Source organism: Bombina bombina, chromosome 6 (assembly GCF_027579735.1).
Source record: "Bombina bombina isolate aBomBom1 chromosome 6, aBomBom1.pri, whole genome shotgun sequence".
NCBI classification, from domain to species: domain Eukaryota; kingdom Metazoa; phylum Chordata; class Amphibia; order Anura; family Bombinatoridae; genus Bombina; species Bombina bombina.
Window position 1 is genome coordinate 258,581,928 of NC_069504.1, and position 25,465 is coordinate 258,607,392.

The 25,465-nt window shown below is 38.0% G+C and overlaps 1 protein-coding gene across 1 annotated transcript in view; it reads right to left on the reverse strand.

Annotated features, from left to right (window-relative positions):
• Positions 1-389: 389 nt before the first annotated feature.
• The window catches only part of MYRFL (myelin regulatory factor like), a 477,269-nt gene continuing 452,193 nt past the window's right edge, over positions 390-25,465 (reverse strand). The window contains 2 exon segments of the mRNA XM_053719216.1: positions 390-659; positions 1,418-1,492. Of these exon segments, the coding sequence (XP_053575191.1) occupies positions 573-659; positions 1,418-1,492 (162 nt within the window). The 3' untranslated portion in view covers positions 390-572.

The following is a 25,465-nucleotide window of genomic DNA, read 5'->3' on the forward strand; positions in this document are numbered from 1 at the left end:
AGCTTGTTTTCAGTGCTCTCTGCAGATAGCTACTTACTGATTTTTATTCAGAGGTTTGTTCAAACAACCTATAATTGGCACCTGCCACTGATTTGTAGCTTCTTTAGGCAATTCACGTTTAAAACCGATATATAGAAATCAAAAAGATGGTTCATTGTGGAGCTCATTTGCATACCCAGAATTCCCTGCTGCAGTGGAAATGCTGTTTGGTGAGATCTTCTTGTAGGGGGTCAATAGATGTGCTGAAGAATGATCTATTGTGTGTCACAAAACTCATAAGGAAATGAATAGAAACAAAGAAATAAAATGCTATACTTTTCAATGCAGTTAAAAATGTGAAGTGTGCATGAAACGTGTTGCTTTGTATACGCTAATAAATACAACAGAAGTTTTATTATTTACAAATCGGGTTTATTTTATGCTTCATTTTCTTATTTTTGAAAAAGAATGTAATATCAACAATGATGACTTATAAACAATTCTTCAAATCCTTAAGTTAATGCAGCCAATATCTTACATCACAATGCTTTGCAGATAATAACTGCAGAATGCTGGAAACAGCCTAACATTATCTAGTTGCAGTCTCTGTAAAAATAGAAATGATAGTCTGTAAAAAGTATTCCAGCGAAGTTTGGATCTGTGTAGCAATTTGCAAGATCCTAGAGAGAAAGAGATAATAAAAAAATTTAACATTTAACAAACTGCAAATATGTGATATATGTGCTCTATTTTATGGCCATAGAGAAAAGTAGGCTGGTTTTAATAGGTTCAACTTCCACTGGGACAATAAGCTAATAGATAATGTGCCCAAGAATCTTATTATTAGCTTAAATGAAGCTGAAACAAGAAACAATATTTTGAGAGTTTTGTAACCTTATCAAGGAAGACATTTCATTGCTACATTAAAAAGGTAGTGAAGTCAAAATTAAAGTTGCATGATTCAGATAGAGCATATCATTTTAAAACATTTTTAAATTAACTTCTATTTTCAAATGTGCTTTGTTCTCTTGGAATCCATTGTTGAACAAAAATATGCACATATCCTACACTAGTGGCAGCTAGTTGCTGATTGGTGCCTGCACACATTTGTCTCTTGTGATTGGCTAACTAGATGTGTTCAGCTAGCTGCCAGCAGTGCAATGCTGTCTTGTTAGCAAAGGATAAGAAGATAATGAAACAAATTTGATAATAGAAGGGAATTGAAAAGTTGTTTAAAATTGTATGTTCTATCCAAAACATGAAAGAAAATGTTGTAGTTTCCTGTCCCTTTAAGCATGGTCAAGAACTACAAACTAGCATGCTTTGCTTCCAGAAGTCTAAGATTAATCCTCAATGATGTATGAACATAGGGTGCATTGTGATCGGGCAGGAATAGAAATCTTATTGTAATGGAATTTATGCAAAAAAAGGTACTTACTGGGGTAGCCACTCTAAAATGATATGCACTGTCATACAGTCGAGCTACCGGGAGGATCCAGAGATGCTGTAGACCCTGCAGAGGAGCAAAAATAAATAAATAGATAAAAACCATGGGAAAGAACTGAATCTTGACTCCTGTTTGTTCAGCATGTTATTACATGATTGGTTTCATTCCTGTTGTAGTTATTTTTTTCTCTGGTATAGTGCTGGAGAAAATGTATGTATCATAAACAACACATGTATGATAAGATAAACAACACATGTATGATAAGATAAACAACACATGTATGATATGATAAACAACACATGTATGATATGATAAACAACACATGTATGATAAACAACAAATGTACTAAATATGTCAAACAGCATAGAGACATTGGGCTCCATGGACTAAGCAGCGGATGCTACTTTGGAGCCCTTGCAGCTCAGGCTCGCTCATGTGAGCAGTCAGATTACAGTGTTGTAACCTCTTTGCTACCTCTGAAGCTGCAGAGATGAATCACCACAAAATCCCTAGTTTGCAGTGATTGGCAAAAGCAGGGGTCATCACTAACCAAACAAATGCTTTTGTAAATAGTACATGTGGGCAGAGGACATACAGTGTCCACTGGCCTTTACTGTGAAGACGGGCGGAGGGTTTCGATGTAGGGAACCTGGACTACTCACATAATACTACATTCAGGCCCACTGGCATAGATTTAACTTTAAAATTGCAGAATATAAAGACATTTGTTCTGGCCCCTCTTCATAATAGCAAGTTGCTAGTTCAATCAGATTCGGCCAGATTACGAGTTTTGCGTTAGGAGCTGTGCGGTGCTAACGAGCAGTTTTTTTTCACCGCTCACTTACCTGCAGCGCTGGTATTACAGGTTTTTACAAACCCGGCGTTAAAAGGCAAGAAGTGAGCGAAGAGCAAAATTGTGCTCCAGACCGCACTCCAATACCGCTGCTTAAGTCAGCGGTGAGCTGGTCGTACGTGCTTGTGCACGATTTCCCCATAGACATCAATGGGGAGAGCCGGCTGAGAAAAAGTCTAACACCTGCCAAAAAGCAGCGTAAATCTCAGTAACGCAGCCCCATTGATTCCTATGGGGAAACACATTTTATGTTTACACCTAACACCCTAACATGAACCCCGAGTCTAAACACCCCTAATCTTACACTTATTAACCCCTAATCTGCCGCCCCCAACATCTACATTATATTTATTAACCCCTAATCTGCCACTCTGGACATCGCCGCCACCTACATTATACTTATTAACCCCTAATCTGCTGCCCCCAACATCACCGACACCTACATTATATTTATTAACCCCTAATCTGCCGCCCCCAATGTCGCCGCAACCTACCTACACTTATTAACCCCTAATCTGCCGCCCCCAATGTCGCCGCCACTATATTAAATTTATTAACCCCTAAACCTAAGTCTAACCCTAACACCCCCTAATTGAAATATAATTTAAATAAATCTAAATAAATATTACTATCATTACCTAAATTATTCCTATTTAAAACTAAATACTTACCTGTAAAATAAACCCTAAGCTAGCTACTATATAACTAAGTTACATTGTAGCAAGCTTAGGGTTTATTTTTACTTTACAGGCAAGTTTGTATTTATTTTAACTAGGTAGAATAGTTATTAAATAGTTATTAACTATTTAATAACTACCTAGCTAAAATAAATACAAATTTACCTGTAAAATAAAACCTAACCTAAGTTACACTAACACCTTACCTTACACTACAATTAAATACATTACCTACATTAAATACAATTAAATAAATTAAATTAAATTAGCTAAATTACAAAAACAAACAAACACTAAATTACAGAAAATAAAAAACAAATTACATATCTTTAAACTAATTACACCTAATCTAATAGCCCTATCAAAATAAAAAAAGCCCTCCCCCCCCAAATAAAAAAAAACCCTAGCCTAAACTAAACTACCAATAGCCCTTAAAAGGGCCTTTTGCTGGGCATTGCCCCAAAGAAATCAGCTCTTTTTCCTGTAAAAAAAATACAAACACCCCCCAACAGTAAAACCCACCACCCACACAACCAACCCCCCAAATAAAATACTAACTAAAAAAACCTAAGCTCCCCATTGCCCTGAAAAGGGCATTTGAATGGGCATTGCCCTTAAAAGGGCATTTAGCTCTATTGCAGGCCCAAAACCCTAACCTAAAAATTAAACCCACCCAATACACCCTTAAAAAAATCTTAACACTAACCCCCGAAGATTCACTTACCGGGAGAATTCTTCATCCAAGCGGCAAGATGTCCTCAACGAAGCTGGCAGAAGTGGTCCTCCAGATGGGCAGAAGTGGTCCTCCAGACGGGCAGAAGTCTTCATCCAGACGTCATCTTCTATCTTCATCCTTCCGGCGCGGAGCGGGTCCATCTTCAAAACATCTGACGCGGAGCATCCTCTTCCAACGAAGTCTTCTTGCTGAATGAATATCTCTTTAAGTGACGTCATCCAAGATGGCATCCCTTAAATTCCGATTGGCTGATAGAATTCTATCAGCCAATCGGAATTAAGGTAGAAAAAATCCTATTGGCTGATTGGATCAGCCAATAGGATTGAGCTCACATTCTATTGGCTGTTCCAATCAGCCAATGGAATGCGAGCTCAATCCTATTGGCTGATTGGATCAGCCAATAGTATTTTTTCTACCTTAATTCCGATTGGCTGATAGAATTCTATCAGCCAATCAGAATCTAAGAGACACCATCTTGGATGACGTCACTTAAAGAGATATTCATTCAGCAAGAAGACTTCATTGGAAGAGGATGCGCCGCGTCGGATGTCTTGAAGATGGACCCGCTCCGTTCCGGAAGGATGAAGATAGAAGATGCCGTCTGGATGAAGACTTCTGCACATCTGGAGGACCACTTCTGTCGGCTTCATTGAGGACATCTTGCCGCTTGGATGAAGACTTCTCCCGGTAAGTGAATCTTCGGGGTTAGTGTTAGGATTTTTTTAAGGGTGTATTGGGTGGGTTTATTTTTTAGGTTAGGGCTTTGGGCCTGCAATAGAGCTAAATGCCCTTTTAAGGACAATGCCCATCCAAATGCCCTTTTCAGGGCTATGGGGAGCTTAGGTTTTTTTAGTTAGTATTTTATTTGGGGCGTTGGTTGTGTGGGTGGTGGGTGGTGTTTGTATTTTTTTTTACAGGAAAAAGAACTGATTTCTTTGGGGCAATGAAAGTTTAGGCTAGGTTTTTTTTTATTTTGATAGGGCTATTAGATTATATGTAATTAGTTTAAAGATCTGTAATTTGTTTTTTATTTTCTGTAATTTAGTGTTGTTTTTTGTGATTTAGCTAATTTAATTTAATTTATTTAATTGTATTTAATGTAGGTAATTTATTTAATTGTAGTGTAAGGTTAGGTGTTAGTGTAACTTAGGTTAGGTTTATTTTACAGGTAAATTTGTATTTATTTTAGCTAGGTAGTTATTAAATAGTTAATAACTATTAAATAACTATTCTACCTAGTTAAAATAAATACAAACTTGCCTGTAAAATAAAAATAAACCCTAAGCTAGCTACAATTTAACTATTAGTTATATTGCAGCTAGCTTAGGGTTTATTTTATAGGTAAGTATTTAGTTTTAAATAGGAATAATTTAGTTAATGATAGTAATATTTATTTAGATTTATTTAAATTATATTTAAGTTAGGGGGTTTTTGGGTTAGATTTAGGGGTTAATAAATTTAATATAGTGGCAGCGACGTTGGGGATGGCAGATTAGGGGTTAATAAATGTAGGTAGGTGGCGGCGATGTTGGGGGCAGCAGATTAGGGGTTAATAAGTATAATGTAGGTTGTGGCGATGTCCGGAGCGGAAGATTAGGGGTTAATAAGTATAATGTAGGTGGCGGCGATGTTAGAGGCGGCAGATTAGGGGTTAATAATATTTAACTAGTGTTTGTGAGGCGGGAGTGCGGCAGTTTAGGGCGGTTTAGGGGTTAATATGTTTATTATAGTGGCGGCGATGGGAGGGCCTCGGTTTAGTGGTTAATAGGTAGTTTATGGGTGTTAGTGTACTTTTTAACACTTTAGTTATGAGTTTTATGCTACAGCGTTGTAGTGTAAAACTCATAACTAATGACTTTAGAATGTGTTAGGGATCTTGTCGGTATAGGCTGTACCGCTCACTTTTTGGCCTCCCAGGAATACCGGCGCTATAGAAGTCCCATAGAAAAAAAGGGTTTACGAAGTTTACGTAAGTCGGTTTGCGGTAAGGCCAAACAAGTGTGCGGTACACCTATACCTGCAAGACTCGTAATACCAGCGACTGTAAAAAAGCAGCGTTAGGACCTGTTAACGCTGCTTTTTTACCTTAACACACAACTCGTAATCTAGCCGATTGTAAGTAATTAAGTCCTAATACAGGTGAGCCTTTTATTATAAGAATAGGTGAAGCAAGGCTTAAAGGGACATGAAACCAAAAATGTTGCTTTCATCAGTCAAAAAGAGCATACGATCTTAAACAACTTTAATGTTTAATGATAGTGATATTTTTTTAATCTAAGAATGATTAACATAATAAAGGCTATTCGATGGCAATTTAACAGAGAATATAAGAGAGAGATCACTGGAATGTCAAGTATCTCAAATAGCATAATAATAATCATTACAGTATATCAAATGTTTCTCATATTATTGAAAATGAAACTGTTTGATAAACTCAGGCCTACTTGGTAGTCTTTCATTGAAGAAATTTGCTCCCTTCAAACTGGAAACAGCTGCAAATAATGTCAGTACAGGAGACCCTACAGCATCTCTTTCCTTGTCCTATTGCAAAGTGCATGACATCGGCCTGTCCCACACATTATATGAAAGCAATAAGTTCACTAAAATGCCAAACCAGAATCTAAAATGCTTGTATTTTACATAAAAATGATCTAAATTTGTCTATAATTGCCTATTTCTGTGTTAAAAACATATGAAACCCCAAATTTCTCTTTAATGATTCAGATAGAAAATATATTTTTAAACAACATTTTACTTCTATTATCTAATTTGCTTCATTCTTTAGGTATCCTTTGTTGAAGAAATAGCAATGCACATGGGTGAGCCAATCACACTAGGCATCTATGTGCAGCAAATTAGATAATAGAAGTAAATTGGAAAGTTGTTTAAAATTCCATACTCTTTCTGAATCATGAAAGAAAAAATTTGGTTTCATGTCCCTTTTAAGTAAATATATACCAGACATACTTTGAGCTTTCGGTCTGAAATTGCTGATTGCTATATGCAAAGTATTTGTCTGCCACTATTTCAAGACTTTTGTAATACTATAAGGAACCTATGTTGTGTGCTACTGAACTTTATAAAAAGTACCCAACATATTTTACATATACAAATTAGCCACAGAGACCTGTGTTGACAGAAAAGTTCTATCAAGAACTAAGCAAAAATGAAACAGTGTGGCTTAAGTTAATACCACAAAGGAGATCTCACCAATATTGTATGAACTGTCAAATTTAGACCAAAGACACAGCATGAAAATCATACAGGATTTGAAGACAGAGGACTTAAAAATTATAAATTCTCAAGGCTACAAAATAGAAGCAATACAAGTGAAAGATTTCTGAAAGACATATTAAAGGGGGCACTTTAATCTTTTCCCATAATTATATAAATGAGTTACTTTGTTAAAAATCAATAATCAAAAAGGAAATATAAAATAAAATGAAGTAGGCATTTAAAGGGACACTGAACCCAATTTGTTTCTTTTGTGATTCAGATACAGCATGACATTTTAAGCAACTTTCTAATTTACTCCTATTATCAAATTTTCTTCATTCTCTTGGTATATTTATTTGAAATGCAAGAATGTAAGTTTAGATGCCGGCCCATTTGTGGTGAACAACCTGGGTTGGTATAAATTCATCCACCAATCAAAAAGTGCTTTCCAGGGTCTGAACCAAAAAAAAGCTTAGATACCTTATTTTTCAAATAAAGATAGTAAGAGAATGAAGAAAAAATGATAATAGGAGTAAATTAAAAAGTTGCTTAAAATTGCATGCTGAATCACAAAAGAAAAAATTTGGGTTCAATGTCCCTTTAATCAGTTGTGTCAGCATGTTCAGGTCTGTATACCTTTACAGTGCACCTGAGGTGTTATGGGTTGCTTTTAAAAAGCATATATAGTACTAGTCATTTTCAATATATTTTTTAGTTAGACATCCTTTTCTTGAGTGTGCTAATATGGCAATTACTGCCCTTGTGTGATGGCACCCCATGTTTGTTCTCCCTTAGATTAAGGGGACGTGAAAGTCAACTCTTTAATAATTCAGATAGATAATGCATGAGAACTTTCCAATTTACTTATATTATCAGATTTACTTCATTAATTCATTCTCTTGGTGTCCTTTGTTAAAGAGCATACCTAGGTTAGGCTCAGGAAAGTGGGTGTGTCCTGAGCACTATATGCTATGAATAATTCAAGGCAATATACCAATATAATTAGGTTCATTAGGTTTTATAATGAAAGTTAATTGGAAATTATTATTTTTTTCAAATGACATGCTCTGTCTGAATCATAAAAACCTACTTTTCACTTCTGTGGCTCTTTAAGGGTTACAGCGTGTTCCTTTCTACTGCCTTAAATCTGACCCTGCTTTTACACAATACTCTAGCACTCCCCATTTGCAACACTCAGGATGCTTCTATTTCTACAACTGTTATTTCCCACCCTCTGTATGACATTTCTTGATCTATGTGTTTATGGCATCTTGTTAAATAACTGCCGTTTTAGCTTCTTTATACAGAAATATTCATTTTATTTCATTGAATTAATTAATTCCAAAGACTTTGTTCAGTGATAAATAAATATTGCTCAGTGACAAATAACTTACTTCCAGAAAACATCCAAGTACTAACGGGATGGAATATTAAAAAGCTGTATATCTGTTTCCAGACAGCTCAAACTAATAACAGGAGCACAATAGCCTGACAATTGGATATATATTTTGAAGTGTGTCTACTGTAAAAAAGAAAATGTAGACAACACTAACAGCCAAGGTTTTCAAGAAGAGAGAACGGTTATTCATTTTGTAAAGCAAATGTCAGGCCTGCAGGGGATTGAAACTGGCAAATGAACATAGTTTCCAATATTCTTTAAAATGCAGAATGACGGTTAAAATCAGAGGGGCTTGGCAGGGAAATAACTGAAAAACATTTTTTGTTTGTAATCCAGAAAGCGACAACCAGAAATTTATCGTCAATATGCAGTGTCAGCAAAACTAAATGATACTGGAACTTTACAATCTACAGACCTGTCAATGTTATTAAGTGAACAAATACAATTGCATGGTGTTGTATTGTGTTAGTAGGTATTGGGACAGGAAGATATAGAACAAAGATCAATACATGAAGTTAGTTTTGGATTAAAGAATGTGACCTGCCTTAAAGGAAATATTTCATCAAAATGATTATTGAGTATTATATCTTACCTTGTATAGAAAACATCAATCAACAGAATTTTTTTAGTTTTAAGATAAAATGCTATGAACTTTTTAGACTCACAGGGTATAATTTCAATAAAACACAAATCCCTTACAAAGTACATGTTTTGAATTATCTGCAATAATTTATTTATTGTATGTTTTTGACACATTCATCATGCCACTTAAAACACCCCCTTTACCTTGCATAAGGACAATTCAATACCCATATGGAAGTCAATAATAAAACACTGACTTCAATAATAAAACACTGACTTCAATAATAAAACACTGACTTCAATAATAAAACGCTGTTTTAGAAATCTGTACTGAGGAGTAAAACAAATTTTAGTATTGACTTAAGATAAAGTTTTAAGTTGCAGACAATTTTTTTATGTGGCAGAACTAATCTGTAATTTCTCTGTAAGGCTAATGACAATATTTATCACAGACTGAACCTGATAGTTTTTTTTTTGTCTTGTGTCAAAAAGTAATACATTCTATATATTTTTACAACCTGTTTTGTTCGGGTTATACTTTCATGAGGTTATACTTTCATGAGGTTATACTGTCATGCTTGCGTCCCTTTAAAAACCTTGATGGTTTAGATTTATATTGTGCTTACAGAACAAGCCATAAATTCACAGACTGCTAAAAAAACAGTGATGATTACGTAGATTTCTGAAAAAGAGATAATTAAAGCATAATTTATTGATCGCCTATCCACAGCATTCAATAAAAAGCTGATTAACTGAAACAATCGGTTCCAAAGAGATCAGTTTTTTTTGTAACATTGTGAGGTTTAAGAAGCTGTCTGTACATCATTCTGTTTATATAATTGTGGGGTTTTATTGGATATATGCTGTGCTTTTTGTAATCTGTTAGATTTACTCAACAACATGTCACAACACATCTGTTTGCTCAGACAGCACCAGGTGTGCAAGTTGATCAATGTGGAATACGCAAAAGTTAAATTAACCTTGAAAAAGAAAAGCCTACAATATTTTCCTTGGTACTAATTATTAAATAGAATTGTTGACATGTAATGTGCCATTTATAATTGACACTTTTTCAAAACAAAAACTTTACGGTATAGCTCTGCTTCACTAAATCATTTTTATCCTTGGAGACAATATATGCCACAGTTGGATCTCTGAACAGATGCAGTGTTTTAATTAGGCTGTATAAGGCATATCATATGTAGATATGTGCCGTACACAAAAACATGTTTCAACCTTTTTATAATACTATTGTCACATTAGAAAAAACTATTTATTCTTACCTGATAAATGATTTTCTTTCTTGGTGGTGAGAGTCCACCTTACTCTTTGGATTACATCACCTGGTCACCAGGAGGAGGCAATGACACCCCACAGCAGAGCTTTTAAATATCTCTCCTACTTCTCAATATCTCCCAGTAGTACTTATAGCCAAGGAAAAGAGTAAAAAGGAAGCAAAAGAGAATAATGGGGTAAAGAGGTGCGAAACTATACTGCCACCACTTTCTAAACAAATGGGTGGGTCCACAGACTCTCACCACTAAGAAATTAAATAATTCATCAGGTAAGAATACATTTTGTTTTCTTTTTAATAGTGGTGAGAGTCCACAACCTTACTCCTGGGAACCAATACTCAAGCTGTGAAGTCCACAAAAAACTTTGAGTGGGACAAAAGGAAGAAAGGCAGCCTGAAGGATCTTCCTATCTAATGCAGCCTCCGCTGAGGCAAACACATCAAAATGATAACATTTTTTGAAGGTGTGTAAAGAAGACCAGGTAGCAGACCTACAAATCTGTTCTACAGAGGCCTCATTCCTAAAAGCCAAAGACATGGAATGAATGGAATGAGCAGTAATTCTGGCAGGAGGCTGCTGACCCACCTCCAAGTAAGCCATGCATATTAGACTTCTCAACCAGAATGACAAAGAAACAGATGTGTCCAAAAAGTATCTGGTGGATGTGGGTATATTAAGAAGCTTGTTACCACAATTTTTTATGCTTGACAAAGGGAGGAAGCTCCCGAAACGTCGCTGTTTTGTTTGCTGTGCTCTAAATAAAGACCATTTGTTAAACTACTGATTGCTGCCATATTTCTTGGACTTTCAAAGAAACAGATGTGGCCTTCTGACACTTGAATTTTCTTGAGTACAAAACAAATAAGCTTGAAGACTGATGGAAATCCTTTATAGCTTCCAAATAGAATTTCAATACCCTAACTACATCTAAGTTATGCAGAAGTCCTTTGAAGACTTCGAGTTAGGGCATAAATAAGGAACAATTATTTCCTGATTAATGTTTGCCGACGAGACTACCTTCGTCAGAAAGCTATGAACTGTTCGTAACAATTCTGAACCCTATGAGTTGAAGAAAAAAACTAATAAAAATAGAACTTTCCAGGATAGAATCTTGATATCCAGAGAATGCATAGCCTGAAAAGGGTGAATCTACAAAGTCCTCAGAACTAAGTTAAGGCTCCATGGAGGAGAACTGATTCAATAACAGGTCTGATTCAGACCAGAGCCTGAAGATCAGGAAGACAAGCTAACTTCCTATGAAACAAAACAGAGAATGCAGAAATCTGCCCCTTGAGAGAACTGGCTGATAAACCTTAATCTAAACCATCTTGTAGAAATTGAAGATTACAGGGAATTTTCACAGAATGCCAAGAATAGCCCCTATCAGAACACCAAGAAAGGTATGCTTTCCACACCTTATGATAAATCTTTCTTGTCACTGGCTTACTTGCCTGTATCAACGTGTAAATTACAGAATCAAAGAAACCTCTCAGAGAAAGAATTAACAATTCAATCTCCATGCAGTTAGGCTGAGAGACTGAAGGTTTTGATAGTAGAACATAACTTGAAGTAGAAGGTCTGGCTGCTGAGAAAGACGCCATGGTGGAGCACTGCACAACCAAACCAGGTCGGCATACCAGGTCCTGCGTGGTCACGCTGGGGCTATGAGGATAGCCGACACTCTTTCCTGCTTGAGTCGAGCACCTACTCTTGGAATAAGAACAATTGGAGGATATATGTAAACCAACTGATACTGCCTAGGAGCTTAACTTGATTTTGAACCTACCTTGGAAGCTTGTGGTTCAAACAAGATACCATTAAGTCTATCTCTGGAAGACCCCAGCAAATTACCAGCTTGTCGAAGATCTTCTGATTGAGAGACTTTTCGACCAAGTAAAGAGTCTGACCACTTATAAAATCTGCTTCCCAGTTCTCCACTCCTGGGATGTGAATTGCCGAAATGGTACACTGATGCATCTCTGTGCAGTTAAGAATCTAAGATACCTTCTGATGGTTTATATATATCACAGTCATTATATTGTCTGACTGAAAGCGAATAAATGGGACTGAATGATGTAGAGACCAAGCCTGCAGAGTTTTGAAGATAACTCCAAAACATTGATAGGAGAGGTTGCCTTGAGATTACTGTCAGGTTAGGAAATGTCCAGAAGAAGACGCAAATGCTAGGGCGAACTTAAACAACACCCTTGCACTCTGAGTTTAATCCAGGACGTGACCCCACGACAACCTCCAAAAAACAAAGTACTCACGATATGGAGCAGGGTTAGCCTGTGCCAAAGTAATTCATGATATCAGCCAGATAGACTTCTGAATAAGGAACTGGTTTCAGGAAATGTCTTCCACAGTATCAGGAGAGCAGGGATAGTCCACTTATACTCAGACAGAATAAGGGTAAAACAGGAAACAGTTAATAATGCAAGAGTAGGTCATTTGTTATCAGGCAGTTTGAAGGTTAACACTGTGTAGACAGTCTTTGCAGAGTATGCAACAGGTAATCAGGCAGTTTGAGGGTTAACACTGAGCAGACAGTCTTTGCAGAGTATGCAACAGGTAATCAGGCAGTTTGAGAGTTAACACTGTGTAGACAGTCTTTGCAGAGTATGCAACAGGTAATCAGGCAGTTTGAGAGTTAACACTGTGTAGACAGTCTTTGCAGAGTATGCAACAGGTAATCAGGCAGTTTGAGAGTTAACACTGTGTTGTCAGAACTTGCAGAGGTAGCAACAGGTAAGCTGGTAGTTTGAAGGTTAACACAGATTAATCAGTACTTGTTGAGATTGGCAACAGGATATCAAGCAGTTTGAAGGTTTACACTGAATAATTGTATTTGCAGAGTTTGGAAACAGGTAAACATGCAGATTGAAGGTTTCACAGAAATAACAGTATTTGAATAGTTTGGCAGTACACAGAGTAGTCTGAATATGCAGGGTTTGCAGAAGGTAAACAGGAAGTTTGAAAGTTTCACAAAACAAACAGTACTTGCATTGTTTGGAGACAGGTAATCAGGAGGTTGAAGGTTAATCCAGCATAGTAAATCCTTGAAGAGATTGGCAACAGAAAAGCAGCAGTTAGAGAGATTCCTCAGCGAAATCCTATCAGAAGCCAAAAGGTTAACAAACAAACTGGCACTGGAGAAACAGGAAGCCAAGAATAAAAAGCCTGGTTGTGACATCATCAGGAAGGGGTGGCTCAGACACCTGTCAATCAAGCACACAGAGAGGACTGCAGAGCTTCCCAGCAGCTGAGCGTGACAGTGCCCCCTTCTCAAGGACCCCTCCGGGGGACCCGACCGGGCCTGGCAGGGTATTTCTTGTGAAAAGACTTGACAAGAGCTGGAGCATGAACATGAGAGGCCGGTTCCCAAGATCGTTCAGAGATTGGATAACCCTTCCAATGGACCAGGTAGTATAGCCGATTGCCCCGTAGCTTGGAATCGAGAATCTGGCTGACTTCAAACTCAGAAGTTCCCTCTACGGAAAGTGGAGGAGGTGGTTTACTCTTGTTAGAGTACCGATTGTAGATGACTGGCTTGAGTAGGGAGACATGAAACACTGGATGGATCTTGAGAGTCTTGGGTAAGGCCAGGTGGTATGCAGAAGAACAAACTCTGGAAACAATTTGAAAAGGTCCAATGTACTTAGGACCCAACTTGGTACAAGGTTGTTTTAGACGTATGAATCTGGTGGATAAAAATACTCTGTCTCCAGTACGAAGTAAAGGAGCCTTGCACCTTCTGCGATCAGCATATTTCTTATGTCTTAAGGAAGAAGAGAGTAGATTTTGACGAATGAGTTGCCAGTGATTACTGAGATTTTTCACTATACGATCTGCTCCAGGGACTTCAGTAGAACTGGTAATCATAGGAAAGGTTCTAGGTTCAAATCCATAAGCTGCCTTAAAGGGAAAGGTCTGTAATGAGGCGTTATAACGTGAGTTGTGAGCTAATTCCACCAAAGGCAATAACTGAGACCAGTTGGAGTGGTGATGGTCTACATAATGTCTTAGAAAAGATTCCAAGGCTTGATTTACACGCTCAGTCTGTCCGTTGGATTGAGGATGGTGTGCAGTACAAAGTGATATGTTGATTCCGAAGTGTTTACAAAAAGACCTCCAAAATTTGGAAACAAATTGGACTCCACGATCTGAGACTATGTCAGTGGGAAAACCATGTAAACGAGTTATATGTAGAACAAAGAGTTCAGAAAGTCTTTGAGCTGAAGGCAAGCCTGGAAGAGGTATGAAGTGAGCAGACTTGGAGGACCGATCCACCACTACCCAAATGGTCGTATTTCCAGCAGAAACAGGAAGATCTGTAACAAAGTCCATGGATAAGTGAGACCAAGGGTAATGAGGAATAGGAAGAGGGTGTAATAGACCAAACGGTCGATGAGAAGATTGTTTGTTCGAAGCACAAGAACTACAAGCAGCAATATAATCCTTAACATCCCTCCTCATAGTGGACCACCAAACATGCTGCTTCAGTTTCCACAATGTATTGGTTATTCCCGGATGACCTGCTGAAATGTTGTCATGAGCCCAACGTAGAAGCTTAAGACATAATCCTTTGGGTACATACAGGATACCAGAAGGTAGTTTGCAAGAAGATGGTACCCGGACTTGAGCAGCATGTAAAGCCTGTACTGGAAAAGAGGATACTTGAGCAAAAACTTTGACTGGACGTAGTATAGGTTCTGAATCCAGTGGAGAAGGTTCAGAAGATTGGAACTGCCTAGATAAAGCATCTGCCTTGGAATTTTTTGAACCAGGAACATAGGAAAGTACAAAATTAAACCTGGAGAAGAACAAGGCCCACCGAGCCTGACGAGGATTGAGACGTGTAGCTGTTTGGAGGTATAAAAGATTCTTGTGATCTGTCAGAATGAAAAAAGGTTGACTGGTACCCTCTAACCAATGCCTCCATTCATCCAAAGCTAATTTTATAGCCAAAAGCTCCTTATTGCCCACATCATAATTTAACTCGGCAGGATTGAATTTTTTCGAAAAGAACGCCACAGGATGTATCTTGCTGGTAGTCGGATCACGTTGGGAGAGAACAGCTCCAGCTGCTATAGAGGAAGCGTCAACCTCCAAAATAAACTGGAAATCAGGATTTGGATGACTGAGAAGAGGTGCAGAAGAAAATGCTGATTTTAGCGTTTCAAAAGCCTGTACTGCCGAAGAGGACCAGTTCTTACAATTTTGCCCTTTCTTAGTAAGAGAAGTGAGTGGAGACGTGATGTCAGCAAAGTTCTTTATAAACTTTCTATAGTAATTGGCAAAGCCAAGAAACCTCTGCAGGGATTTGAGAGTAGTTGGTCTGGGCCAGTCCTTGATAGCCGACAGTTTAGCAGGATCCATCTCAAAACCTGATTCAGAAATGATATAACCCAGAAAGGGGATGGAACTCTGATGAAAAGAGCATTTCTCCAATTTAGCGAACAGGGAATTGTCTCATAACCTCTGAAGAACCAGTCTTACATGATGTACATGTTCCTGTAATGTTTTCGAATAGATTAGAATGTCATCGAGGTAAATGATAACAAATTGATTTAGATAATCTCTGAAGATTTCGTTGACAAAGTGCTGAAATACTGCTGGTGCATTGCACAATCCAAATGGCATTACTAGATACTCGTAGTGACCAAATCTAGTGTTAAATGTCGTCTTCCATTCGTCTCCTTTACGGATTCTGACCAGATTGTAGGCCCCACGGAGATCTAACTTGGAAAAAATAGAAGCACCTTGAAGACAATCGAATAACTCAGAAATGAGCGGCAGAGGATAGCTGTTTTTGACAGTAATCTGATTCAAGGCTCGATAATCAATACAGGGACGAAGACCTCCATCTTTTTTCCCAATGAAGAAAAAACCTGCACCCACAGGTGAAGAGGAAGGACAAATGAATCCTCTGGCTAAGTTGTCCTTTATGTATTCCTCAAGAGAGACATTTTCTTGACGAGAGAGGGGATAGGTCCTTCCCTTAGGTAGAGGAGCCCCTGAATACAATTTGATAGGACAGTCAAATATCCGGTGTGGAGGTAACGTCTCAGCCTCTTTTTTAGAAAACACATCACAAAAGGCATGATAGTAATTGGGCAATGATTCAGGAACTTCCACCATAGCTACGACAGGACAGGATGGTTTAGAGGGATTTTGCAGGCAATGTTTGAAACAGGTAGTTCCCCAGGAAATAAGTTCTCCTTTAGACCATGAGAAAACTGGATCATGAAGCTGCAACCAAGGTAACCCCAGAATCAATGGTATGTGGGGAGAAGAAATGACATCAAAACAAATAATTTCAGAATGAAGTATGCCCACAGTCAAAAGAAGAGGAATGGTAGAATGTTGTATGATACCAGTACCTAGAGGCTGTCCACTGACAGTAGTTACCTTAATTAACTGTTTCTTGGCTTGAAGAGGAATCCTGAGAGAGTCAGCAAAGTTTGAATCAATGAATACTCCAGCAGCTCCAGAATCGATGAGAGCTTGAGCTCGAAACTTGGTGTTTCCAAAAGAGATAGTTACAGGAACAAAAAGTTTAGAATTGAGGGAAGACATGGGATTCTGGCTTAACTCTGTCCCTCTATCAAAAGTTAAGCCTTGGCTTTTACTGGCCGGATAGGACAGTCCTTCAGTAAATGTCCTTTGGTACCACAATACAGACATAACCCAAGAGCACGCCTTCTATGGCGTTCAGCTTCTGACAATTTAATAGCTCCTACTTCCATGGGTTCCACAGACTCAGGAGATTGGGAATTATTATTAGAAAGACTTGAGGTTCGAATAGGAGGACGAAAAGAAGATTTAACAAAGGATCTCCGATTCCTATCTCTCTCCTGAAGACGTTCAGAATGCCGGGCGTCAAGAGTAATACATAAATTGATAAGACCCTCCAATGAATCAGGGAGTTCCCGAAATACAAGTTCATCCTTAAGGCGTTCGCAAAGTCCTTTGCGAAAGGCTGCCCGTAAGGCTCCATGGTTCCAATCAGTTTCTGCGGCTAAAGTCCTGAATTCAATAGCATATTGACCTACCGAAAGGGATCCCTGTCTCAGATCCAACAATCCTGCCTCAGCAGCTGCAGACCACCCAGGCTTGTCAAAAACAGAAGAAAAAATGGACACAAATAATTCCACATCCTGTAGTAACGGATCATTCTTCTCTAAAAGAGGGGACACCCAGGCTAGAGCCTTACCCTTCAAGAGAGAAATAATAAAGGTGATTTTGGAAGTAGAATTGGAAAAAACTTGAGGATTGTTTCTGAAGTGTAAACGACACTGATTAAGGAATCCACGGCATTCTTCAGGATTACCGTCATATTTATCTGGAAGTGGGATTCGTGGTATATTCTGTCCAACAGTTTGAGGTGGATTAAAGACAGCATTGGTGCTAGTAGCAGTGGCAGCAGGAGTCACCGTCGCTTGAGAAGGAGCGGAGAGGTTATGTAGCAGAGCAGTAATCTGGTCAAGCTTGGAATCCAAAGATTGCAAATGAGCAGAATGATTTCCTAGAAGTTGCCCTTGTAGAGCCACAGCCCTGGATAACTCGTCAGGGTCCATATTATGGCCAGTTTGTACTGTCTGGTTAGGAAATGTCCAGAAGAAGACCCAAATGCTAGGGCGAACTTAAACAACACCCTTGCACTCTGAGTTTAATCCAGGGCGTGACCCCACGACAACCTCCAAAAAACAAAGTACTCACGATATGGAGCAGGGTTAGCCTGTGCCAAAGTAATTCATGATATCAGCCAGATAGACTTCTGAATAAGGAACTGGTTTCAGGAAATGTCTTCCACAGTATCAGGAGAGCAGGGATAGTCCACTTATACTCAGACAGAATAAGGGTAAAACAGGAAACAGTTAATAATGCAGGAGTAGGTCATTTGTTATCAGGCAGTCTGAAGGTTAACATTGTGTAGACAGTCTTTGCAGAGTATGCAACAGGTAATCAGGCAGTTTGAGGGTTAACACTGAGCAGACAGTCTTTGCAGAGTATGCAACAGGTAATCAGGCAGTTTGAGAGTTAACACTGTGTAGACAGTCTTTGCAGAGTATGCAACAGGTAATCAGGCAGTTTGAGAGTTAACACTGTGTAGACAGTCTTTGCAGAGTATGCAACAGGTAATCAGGCAGTTTGAGAGTTAACACTGTGTTGTCAGAACTTGCAGAGGTAGCAACAGGTAAGCTGGTAGTTTGAAGGTTAACACAGATTAATCAGTACTTGTTGAGATTGGCAACAGGATATCAAGTAGTTTGAAGGTTTACATTGAATAATTGTATTTGCAGAGTTTGGAAACAGGTAAACATGCAGATTGAAGGTTTCACAGAAATAACAGTATTTGAATAGTTTGGCAGTACACAGAGTAGTCTGAATATGCAGGGTTTGCAGAAGGTAAACAGGAAGTTTGAAAGTTTCACAAAACAAACAGTACTTGCATTGTTTGGAGACAGGTAATCAGGAGGTTGAAGGTTAATCCAGCATAGTAAATCCTTGAAGAGATTGGCAACAGAAAAGCAGCAGTTAGAGAGATTCCTCAGCGAAATCCTATCAGAAGCCAAAAGGTTAACAAACAAACTGGCACTGGAGAAACAGGAAGCCAAGAATAAAAAGCCTGGTTGTGACATCATCAGGAAGGGGTGGCTCAGACACCTGTCAATCAAGCACACAGAGAGGACTGCAGAGCTTCCCAGCAGCTGAGCGTGACAATTACCACACTCCGTGCGCCCTCCGAAAACCACAGACCACCCCCGCCATCAAGACAACAAAACTCATACCTCTGGAGACTGGATCTAGAGATGCCCAAGAAGAAAGATTGTCTTGTGAGGTGGTCTAGATGAACTAACTGTGACAGATCAGAATGGACTCCATTCCACTGTCACCATGTACAATTAAAAAGGCTGAAGGTGAAACCTTGCAAATGGTTTAGCGTCTGATGCTGCTACCATAAGACCTACAACCTCCATGCACTAAAGGATGAGACAGAGACTGAAGCCTTTTACAGGCTGCCTGAAGCTTGATCCTGGTCTTTAAGAAACAGCTTCATAGCCACAGAGTTTATGATGACTCCCAGAAAACATACTTTTGTTTGAGGGGTTAGAGAATTCTTGGCTACATTGATCTTCCAGCCATGACTGCAAAGAAACCAAAGAAGTATCTCCGCTAAAGGCAAAGATTGAACTTGAACCAAGATATCGTCCAGGTAGGGAGCAACCACTACCCCTTAAACCCGAATCACAGAAAGTAGGGCTCCTAGAACCTTGGTAAAAATGTGAGGAGCAGTAGTAGGGTGGGTTTGATTTAAATCAAATTGATTTAAATCATGATTTAATTCACAATTTAAATCACTAGTCAGTAAGACCGATTTAAATCGATTTAAATCATGGTTTTCGTTTTTAGATTAAAGGGACAGTCTACACCAAAAATGTTCTTATTTAAAAAGATAGATAATCCCTTTATTACACATTTCCCGTTTTTGCATAACCAACACAGTTATATTAATATGCTTTTTACCTCTGTGATTACCTTGTATCTAAGCCTTTGCATACAGCCTCCTTATCTAAGTGCCTTTGACAGACATGCAGTGTAGTCAATCAGTGAAGACTCTTAAATAACTTCACGGGAGTGAGCACAATGTTATCTATATGACACATGTGAACTAGCACAGTCTAACTGTGAAAAACTTTCAAAATGCTCTGAGCTAGGAGGCGGTTTTCAACTGTTTAGAAATCAGTTTGAGCTTAGCTAGTTTTAACTTTTCAAAAATACCTCCAATGTAACAAAGCAAATTTGATGATAAAAGTAAATTGGAAAGTTGTTTAAAATTGCGTGCCCTATCTGAATCATGAAAGTTTAATTTTGACTAGACTGTCCCTTTAATACGTTTTCAGATTATTTTTCCCAGTTATAACAGACCATTACTGATCTGAAACAATAACAATAATTTTTATTTTTAATGCCTGCCTCTCCTTCCTCACAATTAGGTCCTTGTGCAGATCCATTCCACTCCAAACAATCTTCTATTCAGTGAGCTTCTTGAAACTTACACTAGTATGGGTTGATTCTGTGTACATAGATTTGCAGGGGAGCAATGACATTAAATGGACAGTAAAGTCAAAATTAAACTTTCATGATTCCAAAAGAACATGCAAATTTTAATAATTTTCCATTTGACTTATCTAATTTGATTTGTTCTCTCGGTATCCATTGATGAAAAGCCTGCATAGGTAGAAGCAATGCACTACTGTGAGCTAGCTGCTTGTCACTGTCTCACCCAATGTATTCAGCTAGGCCCCAGTAAAGCATTGCTCTCCTTCAACAAAGGATTCCAAGAGAATGAAGCAAATCTAATAATAGAAGTAAATCTGAAATCTGAAAATTGTATGCTCTGGAACCCAAAAGTTATCTTTCATGTTTATGTCCCTTTAAGATCTATTTACCAAGTCTGTATGTTAATTTTATAAAATTTTACTGTGAAGAAGGGGCATGTTATTTCTGCTGACACAAATTCAACGTTTTGAGAACTACAAAACCAAGAATGGGCTAGATTACGAGTGGAGGGCAAAATTGCGTTATTGCAAGCTCGATATTTGCCCTCCACTCAGTAATACCAGCGCACGCAAATGTGCGCTGGTATTACAAGTAAAGTGCAAGGTGAATGCAACCTCGCAGTCACATTGCATGGAAGCTTTGCGCTCACTAGAGTTCACTTCCATATAGGTTTCAATAGGAGCCTTGTTCTAAACCTGATAGACACGGGAAAGAACCTAGCGCAATGAAGGGCAGTATATTTAAAATATATGTAAATTAATATTTATATATTTATGTGTTTATATGTGTATATACACATAATAACACATAAATATATATGTATGTAGGCATATGCATATATATTTACAGTTTAAATACAGTCCCCACAGACTGCTATGTAAAGGAACTTTTCAGTACCAATTTTTTCTAACACCCCAGAAACAGTAACATTACTGAGAAACGCGTCGCTGTATTTTATCTATGTGTTTAATAAACAATTGTTTTTAAGTTTTCCAAAGTTACTTGCTATTTTTAATCCACTTTTTTTATACAATAACAAACTTTTTTTGTGGTTGTTAACCACACCCTGAACTCTGCAAGCAAGCTGAAAGATACACCATACACCTGGTCATACACCTGGTTTCCCTTGATCGTGGAGGAGAGCTTGCCAGACAGCTCAGAGGCTCTGCCCTGCCTAGTCTGCACTGCATGACTGCTGCTTCTTAACTTATATTTCCGGGGTGCCCAGAAACATCGGGGATAGATTAAATATACCCCAGTGTCTCCAGGTGCTCACATGGACTGACAGTAATTACTAAGTCCTATATTAGCCTGCAATCCTCAACACAGTGTATATCTGTAAAGGAAAGCACTATAAAGACAGAACCCCTTGTGTAACTAACACCTAGGACTGTGCAGTGAATTATTAAAGCACAGTGTATATCTAATCCTCAACACCGTGTAAATCTGTAAAGGAAAGCACTATAAAGACAGAATCCCCTAGTGTAGCTAACACATAGGACTGTGCAGGGAGTACCATTACGTGGCCAATAAGAGGAGGCTTAGGAACTTCCCAGCAACAACTGTGGCTTGGCTATGATAATAACTTCCAGAAGAAGCATTATCAAACACAGACAGTACATCCTAATTCCCTCATTTCCAAGATCTGTCCTTTGTGGAAACATGTTTGACAAACTTCTTCACTTCAAATCTTCAGAACACCTCTCTCCTTTAACTCTCCTTAATGAGGCAAAGAAATACTGGGTAAGAGAGGAAGGTGGGAGGGATAGTTGAAAGCTCTGGTATAGGTGTCTTTGCCTCCTCCTGGTGGCCAGGTGATATAATCCCAAAAGAAAGGTCATGGACTTTCACCACCATTAGAAAGAAAAGCATATAAAAGGGAAGTGATATTCATGTTTACACATTTCTGCATCTAATTTGATCACATGCACAGCTTCTCATGCTCATTTCATTGTGATATGCTTGGGTATAGAACACCTTACCTGACACATTTCATTAGGGCATATTTCTTTTCTAATATTTAATTGTGGCCCTTTATTTGGCATATGTCACTGTAAAACCTTTTCACAGTAATATATCCGTAACCTGGTATTTTCCCCGTTACACAAATCTTTTATCAGTGTTTCTAAACTCCAGCCCTCAAATGTTAATAACTGGGTAGATTCTAAAGATTTCCCTACCTGACTGCAGATGAGTCCGTCAAAGCTGACCAGTCCAAGCAGGGAATTGTTGTTTCTCATTTATACCCTCAAACACCCCTAAGAGGCCAGATTCTGATTTCTGTGGTACATTGAGGGCTAGATTACAAGTGCCACGCTAATGATATTGATATTGGAATATTGCGGGCATGTTAATTAGTGCGTGTATTGCAAGTTGAAAGTTGGGTTAGTGCGACTGAAGACCTCATGTAAAGGGTTACTGATTAAATAAAAGTTGCACCAAACATAACATAAATACATAAAATAAACTGGTAAACTCATATAAACACTATTTGATAAAAATGATTAATATAAATATTAATACATTTTTTATAAGGTTTCAAGGGTATATGGCCATATATTTAACTGCACAGGGCTATAATATTCTCTGTGGTTGGATAAATATATATATATATATATATATATATATATATATATATATATATATATATATATATATATATATATATATATATATATTAATAGATATACAGGTATGTAGGTTTTTTGTGTTAGGTTTTTTTCTTCTGTAATCTCCATTGAAGTCTATGGGGAGAATAATTTAGGGCATTTGCGATATTCGAAGTCCTAAAGTTGGCGTGTATTGTTTTACTTTCAACTTGTAATACCCGTGCTTAGAGTGGATAGGAAATGGAAAGCGCTAGAGCTATAACCTTCCAGCAGTAGTAATAAACTCTCCCCTAAGAGTTTAGCAAATAGTAGAAAAAGGGGATGTAAACTTTAAACAAATAAAGCTATACAAAATTTACTGCGCCCTGCAGGGCTGAAGGCAATGTAAAATATGAACCACTAAAATAATAAATGTATTTTATATTCTAGGTTAAACATAGAACAATACTAAATGAGAAAACTACTAACTAGTAGTAGATTACACATAGAACTACTCACAGGATTAAAGATTTTTTTAGGCATTGAGAGCACTAGTGGCTCTTACGATGTGGATATCCAGGATAGAGATCTGAGCCCTCCTCGTGCTCCTCGCCGATGCAACCTCTCCTAGTGATTGCAGATGACGTCACAGTGGTCTGCGATTCACACGGATAGAGCTGACACTTCTACTCACGCTGACCACCAATGTGAATTATCTGACAGCCACTCGAGCCGTTACTAGGGAGGGACCTGATGTTTAAAGGTGTTAAGATCACTTTGTAATCCCAGGCAATAGCATACCACAGACGCTCAAAAAAGCTCAAAGTAGTATCTTAAAGGGATTTAAATGTCTTGAGATACACCAACAACAAGGATAGGGTAAAACAGTTAAAGATGTATTTAAAATATACATCAAAATAGAGCAACGTGTTTCATCTTTAATCCTGTGAGTAGTTCTATGTGTGCGGTTCTTGACCCTTTTGTTCATATGTACTTAACCAGGAATATCTCCTTGTCCTTTACAGATCGATCCCTGCCACGACGCCATCTTGGAGAACGGCTTTGGTTTCTTGCTATATGGACTGTGTTTTGTATCAATAGATACATTTGTTTTTACTTTGTGATACTCTTGGTTATTTTTTATATAAGCTATTCACTGTATCGTTCTATATTTAACCTAGAATATAAAATACATTTATTCCTTTAGTGGTTCATATTAGCTTGTTTTTTTTCTTTGTAACATATATCTTTTTATTATTATCTAAGATATTATATTTTACATTTTTGTATAGCTTTATTTGTTTACATCCCGTTTTCCTAATACCCGTGCTTAGCCATGTGTGCAAAAAGATTACTTTTGGTGGTTTTAGCACTCGAGCAAAAGCGCTAAATAGAGCCCAACTTTTAATCTAACTCTGAAAGTTTTACATTAGCTGCATCAAGGCAAAAATAATGATACAATGTGTCTGGGGGAAATATAGAGATTTTTCTAATTACCACTTAAAGAAAATGGAAACAGGAATTTAAACGGGATATGAAACCCAACATATTTACAGATTTAAAAAAAATGTCCAATTTACTGCTATTAGCAAATTCCCATTGTATATCTTGGTTGAAGAGACACCTAGGTAAGTGTCTGGATCACTACATGGTATGAAATAGACCTGCCATCTAGTGCTCTTGCAAATGGAAAACATTTTTCCAAAACAACTGTCATTTAGTGCTCCAGAAATGTGCACGCTCCTAAGCTTATGTCCCTGTTTTTCAACAAAAGATTGCAAGAAATTCCAGCAAAGAAAATGTTATAATAGAAGTAAATAAGACAGTTGTTTAAAATTGCATACTTGATCTGAACCATGAAAGAAACATTTTGGGTTTCATGTCCCTTTAAAATATTTAATGAAGTTTTAAGGGTTATGTGTTAGGAGTGCCACAAAGGCAGAAGTAGCTAGGGCCAACAAAAGTCATTATGCAGCCATGTGAGAAGAGGTATCTCTTCAACAAAGAATACTATGAGAATGAAGCAAATTTTTTTGGGTTTCACATCCCTTTAAATGTGAGAAGAGAGAGCCACTGTACAGCGCTTACCTTTCTAACTATTTGCACTTGGCACTATATCTGGCACTGGATGATGTCACCTTTCTAACCAGAGCTCAGAAAATTCAAAGTTTCTGTTTGCATGTGACACAAGGAGCTTACCACACATTTGCATTTACATTATTAAACCCTTGAGTGCGAACGACGGCTCAGAGCCGTACCTAGCACTCACCTATCTTAAAAGCAATCTGGGGGCTCCCATCGACTCCCAATCTGGCGATCGAGCCTGTATAATGACAGGCATCGCCAGGGCTTCCTGTTACGTGCAGTAACGTCACGCGCAATGACGTGATGACGTCACCGCACAACTTTATTTAAAAATTTCAATGGACAAGATAGGGAAAGGGGGCATGCTGCTTAGAAGTCTGTATATCAGGCATCTAAGCAGCTACAGCCCCTCAAGACCCACCGTTGGAAAGTTAATCGCCTAACCTTTCCAACGGGGGAAAAAGTAAAAAAAAAAACATAAAAAATTAAATCCCGCTTAGCAAAAAATAAAACATTTTCTTCAACTTGACAAGTTACTTT